Source organism: Electrophorus electricus, chromosome 15 (genome assembly GCF_013358815.1).
Source record: "Electrophorus electricus isolate fEleEle1 chromosome 15, fEleEle1.pri, whole genome shotgun sequence".
NCBI classification, from domain to species: Eukaryota; Metazoa; Chordata; class Actinopteri; order Gymnotiformes; family Gymnotidae; genus Electrophorus; species Electrophorus electricus.
The window spans coordinates 1,392,501-1,412,292 of record NC_049549.1 but is presented as its reverse complement, the minus strand read 5'-3'; the positions used below and the strand labels follow the sequence as shown (position 1 = coordinate 1,412,292).

The 19,792-nt window shown below is 43.7% G+C and overlaps 1 protein-coding gene across 11 annotated transcripts in view; it reads left to right on the top strand.

Moving 5' to 3' along the window:
• The window catches only part of frya (furry homolog a (Drosophila)), a 73,043-nt gene that overhangs the window by 1,148 nt on the left and 52,103 nt on the right, over positions 1-19,792 (top strand). For 8 of the 11 annotated variants that reach the window (XM_035534316.1, XM_035534307.1, XM_035534312.1 and 5 more), the window contains exons 1-2: positions 5,139-5,286; positions 17,134-17,324. In XM_035534316.1, the coding sequence (XP_035390209.1) occupies positions 5,154-5,286; positions 17,134-17,324 (324 nt within the window). In that variant the 5' untranslated portion in view covers positions 5,139-5,153. Of the gene's footprint in view, positions 1-5,138; positions 5,287-9,401; positions 9,551-17,133; positions 17,325-19,792 lie in introns of those variants that run through there. The other 3 variants (XM_035534309.1, XM_035534315.1, XM_035534313.1) reach the window with 3 other exon arrangements.

Genomic DNA, 19,792 nt, shown 5'->3' with positions numbered 1-19,792 from the left:
AGGCTCCACTTACACAGGAACGCTGCATGCGCACGAGTCAATAATGATACGACCCGCACGAGAGACCATGAGACCTCATGGGCGTCAGGAGACACCTGTGAAAGGATGCGTTGGCTGTGTTAGTTCTCGGTGCACAAACACGACACATTTACCTGGTCGTAACGGGATACCCCCGCACCACGTCCCCGTGTCAAAGGGCAAGATCGAGGCAGGCCGTGCACTTGCTGCCCTGTGTTTGCTGATGGGCCTCGTCTCCTCCTCTGACTAGTCATTGTGTGCTCCCGTTTGGTGAAAGGCATGCTGGCTCCTACTCTGACCGTTGACATACAGGCAGCGTCGGGGGACAGGTACAGGACGAAGGTCTGAAAGACCCCATTATCAGACGGGCGAAAAGCAGCGCCTCTTTGATAGAAAGCTGGTTTGAAGTGGGAAACATAGCACTGCTGTGGACATTCCCTCTGACTTCAGAAGTAGAGTTTTCCTTGGTTTCACAGCTACTGCCTGTAATAGTCCTCTGGATTTGACCTAAAGCTGTGAATATTCCTTTATGACTTAGACTTGCATGAATTAGCTCTTATATGAAACTAGGTTTCAGAATGCTAGAGACTTGTTTGAAAGCCGAATGAACATATCTAATAATATATATATATAATATATATAACATGGGTGCAATGGGTCAACTGTTCTTAAGGGACATGGAAGGTGTGTGTGTGTGTGTGTTGTGTGTGTGTGTGTGTGTGTGTGTGTGTATGTGTGTCTTTAAGCATTTGAAGCAGATGGTCATGTTCAGTTGTTACAAGAGTGTAGGGAACAAATCGTCCAGATGGCAGCTGAGTAGAGAAATGAGCTGACCTGAGACTAGGATGACGGGAGCTGATCTGAGACCAGGTGACGTGAGCTGACCTCAGAACATGTGAAAGAGCTTATTTGATGAACTTCTCATCACCCTACATACAGCCTTTATACAGAGATCTGCACTAGACATGGTCCTACTGCACTGTTAGATAAGCTTAAGGGTATCATGTTGAAAGTATCTTGGCTTAAGGACCCACCAGTTAAGACTGTAGGGTTTGGCAGAGCTCTTCAATTTTGTTGGGCTTTCGTGTGCCAACTTGTGGACTGACGTTCATTGCTCAATGTACAGTAATGCTGTTAGTCTTCTCGACATGTTTATGATGACGTTTATGATGACGTTTTAATAGAATGTAATTGTAATTGTAACCATTTCACTACGAGTTATACTGTGTATGACTATGTATGTGGCAAATAAACCAAACTTGAAACTTGAAACTAATTAGCTTTAACTTAAACTAGGACGCATGCCCGCTATTTCAGCTGACAGTCAATCAATACATTCCGAAGCTGCTATTTATTGGCTTGTGACACATGCATGATTTAGAACTGGCTTATGCAAAGTAGATCACTTACAGACTCCTGGATGTCAAATGATTTACATTTAAGTTTTCAGTATTCCAAAGTGACTTACACATTTATCAGTCAGTGTCAAGCATGTCAGTCAGACATCTTATCTGCTGCTTGCGGATGATACAGATAATAGTCCTTCTGTCCATCTGTTTTCTGGACATGAAGACTTGCCTTGGTGCACTTAGCTTTAGATGAGTCTATAGTAATAATAGATGTTAATCAATTATTCAACAGGCCTTGCTCAGCCTTCGCATACCCAAATGTTCCTCGCCATGGTAACCACCTGTTGAATTCTTTTGGTGGATGGAGGTGTTGGTTACGTTGGCCAAGCTGTTGCCTGCTTCCTGTGGTTCTGCTCTGTCTTTCTGCCCTTTCGACAGGACAGCTAACAATAAGGAAGGCAAAGTTGGTTATTTCTTATATCATATTTTTATGGAATTATACAATAATATAATTTAAATGGATTGTATGTTTCTTTAGTTCACAGTCGTGGAATGCTATTGACAGTATTTTGAATGTAATGTTCCTTGTTGTGGGTACGTTTTAATTTTTAATGTTTCATTCATGTTTTGTAGTTGTTCCTTTTCTCTTCGCCTCGGTTGCACTGCACCATCCTGGACTTTAGGGGGCGGTCTTACATCGTAATTTTACATTTCCTATGGCTGCGTGGCTGATGACAAAAAAACAGTGGTTTACAAACGCTTAAATAATGAGTTAGGTAAATCTTGTATTTGTGTACATCAATGCACACTAACACTCCCTTTTGAGAATGGCCTTCCTAGAACTTAAATTCTTTTGCACACTGAACCTAACATGTCTGATTTAACTAATCAGTCACTTCAGAAGCTTTGATTAGCTGGGTGAGGAGTGTTAATTATGGGTGTAACTGAACTGCGACTGGTGATAGATCTCCAGGAAGTGGTATTGGTGAGTGCGGATTTACACTAGTATAATGTTATTATTATGCTGTTGTAGCAGAAAGAATGTTCAGAGAGAGATTATACACTTAGTGGGTTGTTGATATGTCAGTCCATTTGTTTGTCGTGGTCTGTTCCTGTTCCATCTCCAAACATCCACACTGTGCTCTGGTTGTTTTCATTAACACACAGACTAAGCATCCTGATTAGAGACCTCAAATCCTGGCCTAAGTGATGGGAGCCAGATTGGAGTTGAGATGTCTTGACTCTTTGGTGTTGATGTTTCAATAAATATCAAACATATAGCCATAGGAAGATTATAGCGTCTGATTCTGTAATCTGGGACTTTTTTGTGCATCTATGTGTGTGTACACATTTGTGATTATGATGTATAAGATGATTGCGACTACAGATTTTCATCCATTACCTAGAATTGAATACATTTCCTGGCTCAAGTTTATCTGCATATTCTAAAACCTGGATTGCAACAACACTGGGCCTGAGGCTTTCTGAGCAAATGCACTTACCCACAAATAGCTCTGATGCTCTGTGTGTGTGTGTGTGTGTGTGTGTGTGTGTGTGTGTGTGTGTGTGTGTCTCTCTGTGTTTCATAGGGGTCTCATGGGGTTCCAAAGCCAAAGCAAACAACCCCTTTTTCAGTCTTATGAATGTGCCATTTATTGCTGCCCAAATTCTAAACCTGCAGAACCCAGTACAGGCTGTAGCAGCAATTTAGTGTTTTAGTTTAATAGCTTCCATACATGTAACATACCATCAGTGTGTGGCCTCTGGGAATGTCTTACACAGTAATACTGAAACTATTCATTACTGTCTAAAATACCAATTATTCATGAAGCATTCTAATGAATTTTCATTTAGCCATTCTGATTTTTTATTTAAGCTATTTTAATAGCAAACTCACAATTAAAAAAGATTGAATTTCTCTTGTTATTAAGAATCAAGTCCTCTGGATAAATGCGTGTGCATGTGTGGTTTTTTCACTCTGATACGGTTTGTGCTGAAGTGTTGGGTTTGCATTTGGCAAAAGAGTGTTTCTCCTGTCAGGATACCCACTCACACACCCACCCACACAGACACAAACACACACACACACACACACACACACCCGTATTGTGCACATGAGGGTTGCTATACTGGCTTATAAAAGAATAAAACATCTATTCAGTGAAACACTAAAAGTATAGCAAAGCATCACCAGAATAGTGAATAGTCATCTAGAGCCTGGTTCTTTAAGAAGAAGCAGAAATGTTTGCCTTTAAATATTTTGCCACAATAGTTTTCCCCCTTGGTGCTATTAACTCACTTTTAGCAAGTGATGTTTAAGTCATTGTATTATTGTTGCCCTTTGCTATGGTAATATGTTGTAGGGATTAATTCAGGCAATCATTTATGCTACCTATTTCCAGAGACACCACGGTCCTAGCTACTTCAACTAGTGTGGTTCCTTCACTAAAATATAATACTTTAATAAAACTAAAATATCACTAAAATATAATGCTTTAATAAAAACGAAAACGTTCAAATGTGAACAAGTATTGGAAAACTTTGTTTTCTGAAAGTTGTTTTTTTCTGGAATAAAGCATGTCTATTTTTTTCAGCAAACCAGTGTGCTTTTTAAGACAGAAAACACCTTCAAATACATACGCAGGGTGTTTGTGTGAATTATGTGGGTCAACTCTGGGAAAAACTCTTTCATTTAGATTTGGACCACTTTTCCAAGTTTGTCTTATTATGAAAGCGGATGGAAAGTGACAAATTATTTATGCAAAAATGGTTTAGTCTTTATTTAGGAGTGTGTCCTTTATGTGACAACCACCATGATGGGCAGACATTCTGTGTGTGTGTGTGTGTGTGTGTGTGTGTGTGTGTGTGTGTGTGTGTGTGTGTGTGTGTGTGTGTGTGTGTGTGTGAACAGCATAATCAGCCCTCTTGTAGTGATCCTGGTTCTCTGAACAACAATTCCAGGCTAGTTATGAAGTTCCGACATTCTGTTTGGGAAGTGCTCACATGGCCAACAGACCTCCGTGCTAAGTTTGGGGAAGTGTCTCACCTTGGTCTTTCCAAACAAAATGAAAAAGGTAGGAAGGACGAAGTAGAGAAGCAGCCCTGCCCTCCAGCACGACTGCAGCGCTCCTCGCCGCGGCAATGCCAGGACTCTCCCTCCTTTCTCGCTGCTCCTTGCTGGAGCCAGCGTGCTCCGTGCTGCTCTGTGGAATTTGGCAGACTGAAGGAAATGGCTCGTTTGTGATAGCAGTTTATGCGAGCTATATGATCTGGTGAGCACACTTCCTCCCTCAGAACGGCACACAATTTCTAGCCCCCCCCCCAACCCGCTAGGTCTTCTCTTACACACAAATGCTCTCTCTTCGCATTTCCTTGCTCTGCTTTCTTTTTCTCTATGAACAGCAAAAAGTGAAAAAGAGGGAGGCTCAGTTCTCCTGCACCTGTCCAGCTCCACGTGCGTCGTTGTAACTGGCTAAACTGCTTTGACAAGTCCAGGGAGGGCTGGAGTTTGTCCGCCCTACATGCTGCCTCTCTCTCTCTCTCTCTCTCTCTCTCTCTCTCTCTCTCTCTCTCTCTGTCTGTCACACACACAAACACACACTCGCATGCTCCTACGAGGAACAGCACGGGATAAAGACACAGCTCTTCGGGACAGAAGGACGAGGAAGCGAGAGGGAGGGAGCGTGGAAGCAGGGCAGCGGGAGGTGGGAGGAGGCGCGGAGGTCCATGCGTCCGCGGAGGAAAGGCTGACAGGCAGTGGGCACGGTGGCGCGCTGCCACCTGGAGATGCTGCACGCCGGGCGCGATGGGGTCACGCCGGAGAAGACGGCCAGCTCCGCGGCAGACCCGCTCCTGAGCTCGGACTTCAGAGGGAAGTTTAGGAAAATGCGATCCAGGAAGAGGCCCACCATTCTGGCACGTAGGTGGCGATCAGACCCCGCTGGGCTCCTGCGATTCAGGCTGCGTTTACCGTGTTCACCAAACGCGGGCTTCGCAAGGCGGGTTGTGAGCGGCAAATCGCAGCTTCTGATCTCGAGCAAGCGTGAAATTTCTCACTTTCCAGACGTGTTTCAAACGGTTGCTGCGAGAATGTTGCGTGTGGATGGTAAAACAGCACCTTTGTGTCCTGCTCCCTGCAGTTCTACCACAGGCATCAGCAGTAGGGTAGCAGAACGGCAGAAGGTGCCACTTTTGTTTCGTAGATTTGAGTCAGAGTTTAAAGAGGTGAGTAACATCCCCTTTAGATGCTTGTGACAACTTGCTTAGTAAATCTCTGAAGCATTGCTGCTGGTTCCTTGTGTGGCTCTTTGGAAATCACTGTTGATTTCTTTGGAAATCAGTGGTTGACATGCCAAAGAAGTGTGCTCATAACTGCTGTGCTACTAGCCATCTAACCGTTAGTGTGATAAAAACAGGAGAAACTAGTAAAGTCCTGACACTGGTTCAGTGTCACAGAAAATTATTTCACAGTTTTCACAGAAAATATATTTTTTTTATCTAACAATGTGATATTTCAAAGTTAGTGGATGTATTTTTGCGCTGAGGAAATGTTTTAAGTTCAGTGACAGTTAGAGGAAGAGAACAGGATGACCGATGGGTTTGGTGCGTGTTGTGGAAAAACACATAAAAAGATAGTGAAAGTAAAGGGAGCTACAGAGGTGTGAGAGAGAGAGAGAGAGAGGGAGGGAGGGAGGGAGGGAGAGAGAGAGAGACGGAGGGAGGGAGAGAGGGAGGGAGAGAGGGAGAGAGGGAGGGAGGGAGAGAGAGAGGGAGGGAGGGAGGGAGAGAGGGAGAGAGGGAGAGACGGAGGGAGGGAGGGAGAGAGGGAGGGAGGGAGAGAGGAAGGGAGGGAGGGAGAGAGAGAGAGGGAGGGAGAGTGAGAGAGAGGGAGAGAGAGGGAGAGAGGGAGGGTGAGAGAGAGAGAGGGAGAGGGAGAGAGAGAGAGGGAGGGAGGGAGAGAGAGAGAGGGAGAGAGGGAGGGAGAGAGAGAGGGAGGGAGAGAAGGAACTGAAGGAAGTAGAGTTTATTCAGCTATAGCACGGCCGTGTCTGCATCAGTCCGACATGCTTTACATTCCTGCTTCTCACTGAAACTAGAAAATGCTTTTAGTAGCTGATTAATGTGACTCTTCAGGTACTCTACTCCCTCTCCCTCTCCAGCCTTCATAAAATAAACTTTCTCTCATTTCTTTCTCTCATTTCTGAAGTGCTTGGGGAAAATTCTTGTCATATTACCATCATATCACAGCGCCTGTCATGTGAAATGTTCTGTAGGTTAGATGGTGCAGGGCAGTGTTACGAGGGCAGAGATTTTCCTGCCACTGTCATCTTTAGCGCCGGGCTGCTCGTTACATGCAGTTTACATGCTGCAGGTGTGACCCTCCAAGGCCTCCGACAGACAGTAAAATAGATTTCCGGGTTGCACGTGAAAATGTTAGTCAGTTTTTCGGTCTTTCCCTTCTCTTTCAGAATTGTGTTCATGTTTTCCAGAACTCTTTCATGTGCAGTTAGCGATTGTGTAACAGCTCATGTTATGAGTGGGTGTCTCTTCCTCCGCCCACATACACTGTAGTGCTTCAGGGAGTGTTGGTGGCTGTTCATCCATGTGCAGTAGTGCCTCTTCGCTGTGTTATGCCATGTGCGCCATTTCATACACATCTTCGACCACTTAAACTGTGACTGCTTTATGGTTTGGATGAAAAGCAGATAACAGGATGACCGTTTGGTCAGGGAATTATGTAATAATCTGGCTAGGGTCCCGAGCAGTGGCTGGCCAGTCTGATAAGATTAACGGCACTGAATTGTCCAGCGATCAGATAGAAATCTACAAGCTAAACAGGTTATAAACTGAAAGCATTTAATGGAGAGAAATGTCATATTCCTGATCTACAGTGGATTTATACTACCAACCACATGTTGACAAATCAAATCCTTTACTATGCTGGCATTTTTTAATACACTACACTTTTGGGTTTGTTTTATTACTTTTGAGCCTCATTCACTTTCAATATGAATAAAAGTATAAATACATAATTCACCTCAGTTTTACACTTACAGTAGATCTTATAATAATTGAAGAAAATCCAAAATTTAGGTGTAATTTGCCTGTAATGTTTCAAAGAGAGTGACTGATTTATAATACTGATCTACTGGAATATAATATTCTTACAATCCAATTTCAGTCTAATAGAATAAGGACAGAAAGAATAGAGGAAATATGGATACTTCTCAGTCCTGCTTTTCCTCAGTAATAAGACGTGTACCCGTAAAATCTTTTTCCAAAGCTGCGATTAAAATCTCTTACAGAGATAAGCGTTCGAATGTACATACATATAAATGCCGTCACATTTTGCGCAGTATCATTTTTTATGTCTATATTTTAAGCCCCCGACTCTTTTGTTGAAGTATCAACAGCCGTAGCTTATAAAGGGATATTTCGGTGGAGCTGGATTCAAATGCCTGGACCCAGAGAAGGATTTCCTCCATTTATTAGAACCGCAGTAGGACTTCCGCTCACTTTGGAACAATGGAGAAGGAGTCGCTCTCTCCTTTCCCTGTGCAGCGAGCGCTCCTGCACTGCTGGCCCTCACCATGGAGGTAGAGTGGGAGCAGAGGGGGTTACTGCAGCTGTGAGGCGTGCAGCTAGGGGGTGGGCAGAGAGGGCGGGCAACCCCACGCAGCGGAGACCGAGACCCACCGACTTGGCTCTCCATATCAGCCGCGTCTCTCAGGTGAAGGTACCTAGGGCCCTGGATGGGTCTTGTTCATTTGTCATTACTACACTGAATTTGCAGGAAAAAAAAAAACATGTACTGGAAGCAGTCAGCAAGCTAAATATTTGAAAGTTTTATGAGATATTCACTGAACAGGAATCAGGAAGGTGTTCAATATATATGTGTGGAGTTTATCTTGACATGACTGAGCCCTAGTCGCCTATAAGAGACTCCTGCATTAGAGCAGCTGTATTTTGAAGCTCTCCTGGGTAATAAGGCAGCATGGATCAGTGATTTCCCTTTGGGTCTGAATGGAGGAGAGATTGCTACCTTCACTCCCTTTAAGCTTTCTTTTTTTTAAATATACTTGGTCTGTCAGCACTAAAATGGGTCACGGTGAGCAGATTGTCTTCTCAAAGCAAGCTCGCATCCACCAAATCTATCCCGACCTTTCCTGCTTTGATTGACATCTGTGCAGCGTGGGTAATTAGATCCATTTGAGTTTGCAGATTTTTTCATTCCATGTAAAGTTGTTGATGAACGAGTGAATGGATTCTTTGCGTAATTGGTGTTGTTGCTTCAAGAGATATTGTCTTTTGACATGACAGCAGCACACAGATGCCGAATACGCGACGACTGCATGTGGTGAATGTTTAGCATTCTTGAGGACAGCCAGTCAGATGGTCCCCGGCGAAACTAGAAATGAGCTTTGTACTGATGACTGCGCGCAAAAACTTTAACCGTTTGCATTCCAATCGCCAGCATTATATTTACTTCTTCACTGCACCCCTGCAGCGTTAGATGTGTTTTTGGTCCCCTCTGATGGGAATCTGGTCCAACCCGATCGTAATTCCCCTACAGTCTGCTTTAAATGCCACCAGCTCAGTGATGCTCTGTGGGGCTTCCTGTTGTCTGGTCTGAAGAACCTGGTCCTTCAGATGGTCTCCCTTCTCCCTGGGCCCTCAGCTGTCTGCAAGCGTCCCTCTCTGCCTTGAGATGCGAGCGCTCGGGGCTTATAATTAACCCGGCTGGGATAAGAGGATTCCTCTCCCCTGTCCAGAAGCCTCGCATCAGGAGAGGTGTTTGGAAGGCAGCCTGCCTCTGCGATGGACTGCGATGGAGAGAGAGAGAGAGGGAGAGAGAGAGAGAGAGAGAGAGAGAGAGAGTCAGAGTAGCGACGGGGAGCTATACAGGGCGAGTGAAGGAGAGAGATAGTGGGAGAGGCAGAGGAGTGTTACAGTCAGTGGGCGGTGCGTCGTCTCGGCAGGAGCGGTGTCATTTCACACCGCTATCCAGCGGTGGCGACGGCAGAGGAGAAGCGGGGGGGGGGGCACTGAAGACATGCCCCAGACTACAGCGGAGTAAACACTCTGTTCTGACTAACAGAGCCACGGCACAGCCATGACCAGCCTGCAGGACTCGGGCTTCTTCGAGGCCAGTATCTGGTCTCTGCTGAAGACATGGAGCAGCAGTGAGTATCTCTCTTCAACCCTGCAACTCAGGGCTCTGCCTCAGATGGTGCCCCCCCCCGCCCCCAAAAGGGGGGCGGGGGGTGGAGCATGCTGCCCCGGGGCATGTAGGGTATACTGCAGGCTTCCTGTGAGGTTGTTGTTGTTGTTATTGTTGCTCTCAGTGTCTTCTGCTCTTTTGACCCTCTGCATGGTTGACGAGCCGTCTCATGTGTGACAGATTTTTAAATAGCGCCTGACCTGTCCAGGGATTGGGTAATGGGATTAGGGGAGTTACTGCTATGTGTACAGATCACAGCCTTAGTTGTGTGGGCTTAGGAGGCTTGTATCATAGCTTTATGAGCAGTTATGTGGTGAGCATATGTGTCGTGCTTGACTAAAATGACTCTCTTTTAATTGACTCAATAACATTGGGATTTGTGCACTTCATTATAGTCTTGCTCACATACTGTCACTTATACATAAATATAAAGACCCACAAGGACACTGTTATCTCAGTGAGATAGGTCTGTGCTGTCTTTAATATCTTTGTGTGTATGCTTTGATATCTGTTTTGTACTCGAGCACAGCTCGGCATGGTAGAACTGTAGCAGTGGCTTCTCTCGGCAGCCGAGGCTGACATTTTCACTGGTAATGCGTTGTAATTCTCCAGTGTTCAGGGACACAGCGTGCTCTCCACAACAGCGCACATCAGCTGCTGTAGCTCACCAGCCTCTCTCTACCAATCAGCTGTGAAGGATGATCAGCCCTCAGCCAATCAGGAGACAGGGGGCCTTGCAGTGTAGGACTTGTTGAGGGTTCTGTAGTTTCTGTATTATGCATTGCTGGTTTTGGTGCTGGGTTTCTTTGCAAAGTTGAAACGGTCTACTGTTGTTGTGCTGTGTGGCCACAGAAGTCGAATTAGTTTTCCACCTGTAAGAAAATGAAATAGAATTGCCATTTTTTACTCTCCAATTTGTAGTTACTCCCCATCCTGTTCCATCAACTTCTCACGCTTCTCATCCCTATAAGTTAGAGCTAGGAGAGAGAGAGAGAGAGAGAGAAAGAGGGGGGAAGATGCTTAGTTTTTAAAACCACTGACCCACTGAGGTCATTGTGTCCACGGCATACAGGTAGCTGCACCCATGCAGCTGGTGCTTGATGTCCACAAAGGTATTGTCATTGGTTAAAATCTTCTTCTTCTTCTTCTTCTTCTTCTTCTCGTCCTCCAATTTGGCCAGAATTATGTTAGACTGCTGAAACATCATTCAGTGTTTGTTAGTCTGACACTTTAATTCTTATATTTTAAACTAAATAATCTCTCTCTCTAGACAATATATTTGTTCACTCATTCATTGTCTAAAACACTTTACCCAATCAGAGTAGGAGCGCCAGAGTCTGTTACTGCAGTACGGGGTGCAAGACAGGAACCAATCACAGGGTACACACACACACACACACACATTCATACCAGGCCAGTTTACAGACACCAATCTTTAGAATGTGGGAGGAAACTGGAGTAGCTGGATGAAACCCACGCAGGTACAGGGAGAATATGCAAACTCTGTCCAGACAGCAGCCAGGCCAGGAATTGAAGCCGGGTCACAGGAGCTGTGAGGTCACCATGCCACCCAACAAAATATGTGCCTCGCGATGATTGTCTTGGAGTGTCTCACAACATGTTTGTAACATTTGACTCAGTGACTAATGATCTCCCGGCGATGAAGATTTTGGCAGTAGCACAATGGCCGTATTTTTACTGCTAAAACTCAGTGCCTGTTTTCAGCAACATCTCAACTCTTCAATTGCACCTTATTCTGTTACTGGAGTCCTAACAGACACTCCTTGATACCATGAAAAAGAAACTCTTGTGCTCCTGAGGGTGGGGGTGAGATCTCTCTGTCAGCCTTGTTCTGTGAAGGACGTGTAGCTAATATTAACAGAGACGATGTCTGTTCTCTGGCATCTCAGATCCTCATCCCCACACATGGGTGTTACCCTGGAAATGCTCTGATTCTGGTTCTAGAACCCTGACTCTTCTGGGCGTTACCCTGGAAATGCTCTGATCCCAGTTCTAGAACCTTGACTGGTATGGGCTTTACCCTGGAAATGCTCTGATCCCAGTTCTAGAGCCTTGACTGGTATGGGCATTACCCTGGAAATGTGCTGATCCTGGTTCTAGAACCTTGACTGGTATGGGCATTACCCTGGAAATGCCCAAACGACTGGCATTCCACTGTCCCATGGTGCTGCTCAAAATTCAGATTCATCTGTCACTGATATCCTTAAGAAGTCAGATTTTAGTCTGAAGGTATAACTATGATAATAATATCATTTAAATGTTTCCCTTCTGGGAATGTTCTTACAAATTGAGAAGCTAAATTAAATGTATTCTTTTGTATTGTCATTGAGATACATCAGTAGAAGAATGAGCAGAGTTTTCATGTGGTACATTCAATGGTTATAAACAACAATTATAGCCAGAAATAATATACAATAGGACACACAATACCAAATAATATTATACAATGCAATATGCTATGTAGATTACACTTTGGCTATACAGTTTGCTGTAATATATATTTTTTTACAATCGATTTCCCACATATCTCAATATCATGTCTACTTTTTCAAACCATTTTCACCATATCAATAGACAATGTGAACTAAATTGTCTATAAATTTGCATTGCTTTAATACAAAAGGCAATTACCAGTTCTTCCAAAATTCATGAAAACCTCTCTCAGTGTTCACCACCAGCAAAAAGTCTGTACAGCTACAGTCTGTACAGCTACAGTCTGTACAGCTAAAGTCTGTACAGCTACAGTCTGTACAGCTAAAGTCTGTACAGCTACAGTCTGTACAGCTAAAGTCTGTACAGCTACGGTCTGTACAGCTACGGTCTGTACAGCTACGGTCTGTACGGCTAAAGTCTGTACGGCTACGGTCTGTACGGCTACGGTCTGTACGGCTACGGTCTGTACGGCTAAGGTCTGTACAGCTACGGTCTGTACAGCTACAGTCTGTACAGCTACAGTCTGTACAGCTAAAGTCTGTACAACTACAGTAAATGTTTCAAGTTCAAGTTTCAAGTTTCAAGTTTGGTTTATTCGTCACATACATAGTCATACACAGTATAACTCGCAGTGAAATGGTTGAGAGTGCTCTGTCCAAACTGAGGAAAAGAAAACAGGGGTGCATAGAGAAATATAGATATTCTATATATGTGAAATATATATAAGCAAAAAGAAATATATATATTCTATGTACAAAATATATTAACAATGTATGTACAATATATGTATATTATGATTATATACACAATGTACAATGTATATGGTTGTGTATATATGTACACAATGTGCAGAATGTACAGATCCATTTTGTAGAATAACATATTTACAGTTGTTGTATTACAAGGTAATTGAATATATATATATATATATATATATATATATATATATATATATATATATATATATATATATATATATATACAGTTATACAGTTATGTTAAATGTTGCTGACACTCTGTTCAAAACAGTTCAGTTCAAAAGCCAACAAAATTCAGATCACTGTGGGTGGAAATATGTTGCATTTTGGCAGACAAATGAAAGTATACACTTGAAGTAGGTAGGAGAGATGATTGATTTTAGCCCTGTTCCCATATATTTGGTGTGATGATGAAAGTCTGTTACCAAATGCAGTGGAAAGACGGATGGGCCAGACCAACAGTAGACTTCTGTTACTGATAGGCAGACAAATGTGTGCAAATTACTGTATATATTGACAGTATTGATTTGGTATTACAGTACTGTATTTGTTGATTGTATATATTTTTCTTTTCTGAATTACAGTTAATGAACTGTGAGATCAAATGGTTATATACAGCAAACCTCCTGAAGAACACTGTGGCTTTTGTGATTTGCTCCTTTGTCATATATTGTTTTACATTATAGAGTAAAGTGAAACATTGATTCAGTTACAACTTGCTATAAATTTAACAAACTCAGTTATGACATCTGTTGTGAGGTCAAAAGTTTCTTTAGTTAGTTTGAAATATTTGTGGATGCCAAAATAGCGTAAAGGGAAACTCATAGTATATGTATTTTGCGATGTTACATGTTTGTGTTTTGAAGTTCATTGTACACTGAGGGACAAAGCAGTTTTGTGGGAGAAAGCAGATGTTATAGTTATGTTATAGTTGTGTTATAGTTATGTTATAGTTGTGTTATGCTATAGCTATGTTATAACTATGTTATGGTTGTGTTATTGTTGTGTTATAGTTGTTGTAGTTATATTATGTTATAGTTATGTTATAGTTGTGTTATAGTTGTGCTATAGTTATGATAGAGTTGTGTTGTTATAGTTACATTATAGTTACGTTATAGTTGTGTTATAGTTCTGTTGTGTTATTGTTGTGTTGTAGTTGTTATAGTTATGTTGTTATAGTTGTGTTATAATTTGGTTATAGTTGTGTTATAGTGATGTTATAGTTACGTTATAGTCATGTTTTGTTATAGTTATGTTATAGTTGTGTTATAGTTATGTTATAGTGATGTGTTATAGTTTTAGTTGTGTTATGGAAGCACAAGTTTTGGATGAAATCTGAAGTGTTTTAGTGGTTGGAGTGGATTTTGCACTAAAGATTAACTGATGTGCATATGTGTGCGTTTCAAAAGCATACTGTGTGAAGAGTTTTAAAGAACTGGACATGGTATTGAGAAGTATGAAACCATAACTGTAAAAACTGTAAGCCTGATTTAACCCCCACCAAGCCCAAGTCTAAGTCCAAGAATACACTCGAGTATGAGAACTTCAGTAGCCGGCCCCAAACCCAAACTCGCCAGTGCGTAGGCTAGACGTTGGTTTTAAATGATAAAAGTTGATAAGAATCTTGAGAATGGAGGGGATGTTAGAGTTCCCATGTATTTATAACTATACATTTCCTGAATATAACTATAGAAGATAATTTATAGAGTGAACATCCGACACTGTTTAGAGAGGCTTGTGTGTGTGAGGGATGTTTTTCCCAAGATTGCTTTTGGGTGCCTTAAGTAGAAAGTTGGGGACAACGCATGGCTTGTTTGATTTTTGGCATGAGTGTTTGCATGTGTATGTGTGTGCGCATGTGTGTGTGTGTATTTGTGTGTGTGTTTGTGCATGTGTGTGGATTTGTGTGTGTTTTTGCATGTCTTTGTTTTTGGTCTGTGTGTGTGTTTGTGCATGTGTGTGGATTTGTGTGTGTGTGTGTATTTGTACATGTGTGTATTTGTGTGTGTGTGTGTGTGTGTGTGTGAAGAGAACAGAGGCGTCGTTAAAGAGTCTGTGCTCTGGTGCCTTTGGGAGCAGTGCGACTGTCAGCACCTCCTCTGCTAAGCGCTGATGTAATGCTCTTCCTCTGAGCCAGCCTCTTGTTTGCAGAGTCACATGTAAAGTCTCTGGTTAGTTTAGTCACACACACACACACACACACACACACGCACACACACACGCGCACACACACACACACACACACACACACACACACACGTGTGGCCTCGGTCTAATACAAGCCCAACAGGTTGCTTAAGGCAACAAGCTATCATGAATTAATCGTACAGACATAATTATCTTTAAAACAGATGGTAAAGGTAATCTGCTAAAGATGACAAACAAAGCTTATCTACATTTTATTCCTTTAAAATGAGCATTTTCGTGTTTGTTGGCACGGACAGCATTTACTTTATAAGCATTTCCTAAAGTGAAATTAGTGTGCAGTTACTGTTGCCCTACAGACTGTTAGAGAGTGAATAGCTTTTTTTACGATGCACACATCGTGTGTGTGTGTGTGTGTGTGTGTGTGTGTGTGTGTGTGTGTGTGTGTGTGTGATAGGGAGGTGTTTACACTGCTGGTCAGAGGTGGGGTGGGTTAATCTGTCAGTATAGTGTGTACCCACGGATAAATATAGTACTGCAGCTATGCTGGAGCAGCACGGCAGGAGTCTGCACTCGCTCGATCCCCCAGCTAAAAATTCCAACCTGACCTTCTCTCTGGGAAGCCACGAACAGACCTCACTCGCACGCAGAGCCTTTGGGCAGAACCAGGCCCTCGAGAGACAAGCCGGCCCGGGTCCGGCAGACTACCACCCCCTGTGGCAGGGTGCGCCCCACCGAGGAGGCTGCGGACGTGGGCCCCCTCAAGAGCGGCCGTTATAGACGCGTGATGTGAAGACGTGGCCAGCATGGACGCTGTCCCACATTGCCCCACCACGGACGGCACGGCTGTGTGCTGGAGCAAGGCCAGTGTGGTCAGCTTCATCAGGGGTCTGGGTATGTGCAGCGAGGACGACGGAAGAGGAAAAAGGGTTTACTCTCTGTCTGATACTTCAGGAAGAGGGTTGACGTAGATATTGGCTTTCTGTTAAATGATTTCCTACCAAAAATGGGATGTGCCGAAGAAGGGGGAGAGAAAGGGAGAAAGAGACAGAGAGTCAGAGAGCTAGGTAGAGTCAGAGAGCTAGGTAGAGTCAGAGAGCTAGGTAGAGTCAGAGAGAGTCACAGGGACAGTGGAAGACACAGAGAAGGTTCTGGTGTATGCATGTCCAGCATAAAGAGCTTAGACCCTGTGTGTGCCTGTGATCCACCCACCTCTGTAGACTCACTCACACAGTTTGTGTGTGTGTGCGTGTGTGTGTGTGTGTGTGTGTTTGTCTGTGTGTGAGAACAACAGAAAGGACATGATGCACAAAAATGATAACAACACTGTTAGGATTAAGCTGTATCTTTTAATTGATGTTCTTCTTTTTGGGAGCTCATGAGTGAGATAAACTTGTTTTATTTTCCATCATTTGTCAGTGCTCATTGTATGCGCTGACCATTACTGGTGTGAAAGTATGTAGACTATAAGAAAAGCAGTAAGCTTGAATGATTGGCACACTGGTAAGTTTCTTCTTCTTCAGATGATGATGATGTGGTATCATGTTGATGTTAGCTATGTATGGTATAGACCCACACACAATCAGAATGGTCATTACGTTCACTCGCATGGTGCGTGTTGTACTAGCCAGGTAATATGCACTATTGCCCTTTTTAATGTGGAAATTTAAGCTCTGAACTATTTTGAGTTTTCCCATACAGCCAGTTTGCATCAGACAGCTGTTGTTGGAGAGGTTGCTAATGCCCTTTCTCTCTTCCTTCTGGTATCTGTCTCAGGTATTTGAGGGGATGAACTTTTAGCCTTACAGGGTAATGATGTCATGTTTCAGGATGAGAACAGCTGGGTGTTTCACTTCCGTTTGTCTGTGCTGAGATAAGAGAGGCCAGAGTGTCAAGACACTGAGAGAGAGAAAGCGAGAGAGCGAAAGATATGACTAAGCGTCTCACGGACTGAGGGCTGGAGGACTTTTTTTTTGCTTTCTTTCCTTTCCAGGAAAAGCACATGGGTTAATGTGTCATTTCAGTAACAACAGAAAAAAAAATATCAGCGTCTGAAGCGCGGTACGTGTTAGATTTGTGTCGGATGAAAACTGAGAACTGAGATCACCTACACCCTGCACCACGTTTCCACAGGCCCGGACCAGCCCCAGGGTGTTAACCAGCGTGTGTGGGGTTTTTTTTTTGGCAGCCTCCCCTGGATACAGCAAGCCCTCTGTGGTCCCGGTGTGTTCTGCCCTGGGCGAGAAGGGCCCCCCAGACATGACGCCCATCAGCGTGGACCCAGAGAGCCGGCCGGGCGAGTACGTCCTCAAGAGCCTCTTCGCCAACTTCACCAGCATCTCCGAGCGTAAGATTCGCATCATCATGGCTGAGCCACTGGTGAGTCTTGGGGAGCTGACGCAACCCACTTGGGTGACCTCAGAGGTAGATAGCCCACAGGTCGGCTGACTCCGTCCTGCGTGTTGCTTGAACTAGGTTCTTTGAATGCAAGGCACGTCACTCTGCAAGTACACAGCCTACTCAGTCTCCTCAGTGAGTCACCGATGTCTGAGGGCCAAGCTATTGGCCCACTACGTATCGTGCAGGAGTATGAATGAATCATGACACAGGATGAAGTTTTTGTGGGTTACTTTATGTATGGTCCTTCATAAACAGCTGTTCCGCAGCAAAGCCAGTGTGCAAAGTTCTGTTAGGAAAGTGTCGTCACTGCACTGAGTCTCCGGATCGATGGGGTCGGCAGAATATTGCTTATTTGCAGAGTGGAGAGACAAGGAGACATCTGTTTAGTGGTTGGGCTTTGCGTTGTTTACAACAAAACCTATTTAATATAATGACACCCTCTTTGAAGTCATGTACCCAAATTATCACTTCCTCTGGTAGTGTGTGGAACAGAACAGGAAATAAGGCAATCTTTACATTCCCCAATCAAAAAGCATGAGGCCAGGAGGAACTTAGGCCTGTTCAGAAATGCACTAACACCCATGACTTGGACAATACTGTCAACATGGGAGTGGGGTAGATTTCAGTTCAGCTACAAAGGAATGAGATTTAACTTTCCTAAAAGACAGAGAAAGCAAGGCAGGCTCTGCCATTTTGTTTTGTAAGAACTAAAGACATAACTTGGATAATGAAGTAACTTAATATTCCATATGTATTTATGTAAAACAGACTGCTCCGAGACAGACTGAATCATGCTGACCGATGAAGCGCGTTTGTTCATTTATGTGGATGTGTATTTTTGCAGTTCTCCTCTTTAGAACTGTGTTACCCTACACTTGCCTCCTGCCTCTATGCCTCCTGCCTCTATTCCTCGTGCTGGCCAACCATCGCAGCGGCTCAGATCACTCCTGGCTGATTATATGACCTCTGGCCTGGGTGAGGTATGCCAGTGTCAACCTGCCAGGGGCCTCTGTTAGGCAGGGTTGGCATGAGAGCAGGCCGCAGTGTTGGCTCTGCCACAGATATGCCAGCTGGTCGTGCCGGTGCGACGCACGGCTTGACGAGCCTATAGGTGATGATGGCGATGGGCACTGCCTGCTCCGCTCAGTACCAGAAATACGTACCAGAAATACCAAACAAAGGTGTTTGGTGCCTTGCTCCCAGTGACCCAGTATAGCTATTACTTCTGAATGGTCAAACTACACACAGCCATCAAAAAGGGTGACAATTATTTTCAAGATACATCATTTGAGACAGACTTCAGTCTTCACAATGTGGAGATAAGTGAGATTAACTCATAATGAGAATAACATTTATGTGAGTATCAGTCCGGTCTTGGGAGTTAGCATTGATTTTAGAGGTGAGCTAAATTCTTTACCGGCTAGGTAATGTACACTGCCAGTCTGTTTATGATTTGGTGTCAGAGATTCTATGTTGTTTTAAACGGCTCATTAAAAAAGCTATTTAAAGTACAGTCTCCGGTGCTGGGTGAGAACAATTATTAGCCAGGCTGTTGTCACCAGCTGACAGAAATATTTGCTGCCATGTGATGAGTTGGAAGTGCTAGTCTTGTGTGAGTTAGCACAGAATGTTCTTGGTGTAAGGCATCTGTGGCCCCTGCTAGGACAAGAAGAGTGACCCCAAACAAGAAGAGTGACCCCAAACAAGAAGAGTGACCCCAAACAAGAAGAGTGACTCTACCATGTTCAGTTCTCTGCTTCTGTTTAGAAAAAAATAAATGTCTGGCCTCTGGTTGACAATTTGGATTCAGTTCTTCTTCCAAATGTTGCCCAAAGGTATTTTAAAGTGATTACCAATGATGGCCGCAAAGACGCAGAACATGAAAACATGGGGTTTGGGCAGATCCCGGCATTCCATGTCTCTAAGCCTCCATGGCAACATTCAAGAATTCCTCTGCAAACATACTGTGAAAGTTCCCAAGGTAGGAGGTAGGAAGCACTTTATAGAGGAGACAGAGCTTTGGGTTACATTGGCTTCCAAAAAATACAGGAATGGACCAAAAATAACGTAGATCTGGGAAGAGCAGTGAAAGCCTTTCATGTTTTTTAAAAGTGCAGCTTTCCTTCCTGTAATTTTTATTGTTGTTGAGAAAGTTGTTTACATATTGACTCAAGCACATAATGGCTCTTTTATCTTGGTTGACGAAACCTGAAGTGCCTGGTCATAAAAGCACCACAGTGGCTACATTAACCTCATAAGAAAGGGCATTCATTTCCGAAAGGGACACTTTGCCTTCTTCGAATCTGAACAAAATCAATTTTGCTCTCAAATCACTTTCAGATGAAATATTTATGAGCCCCAAACAAAAAGCCCCCCTTTACTGACCGGAAAGAGCAGGAATGGGATTTTACAGGCTGCGTGCACATCCTGTCTGGCTTGTCCGGTAG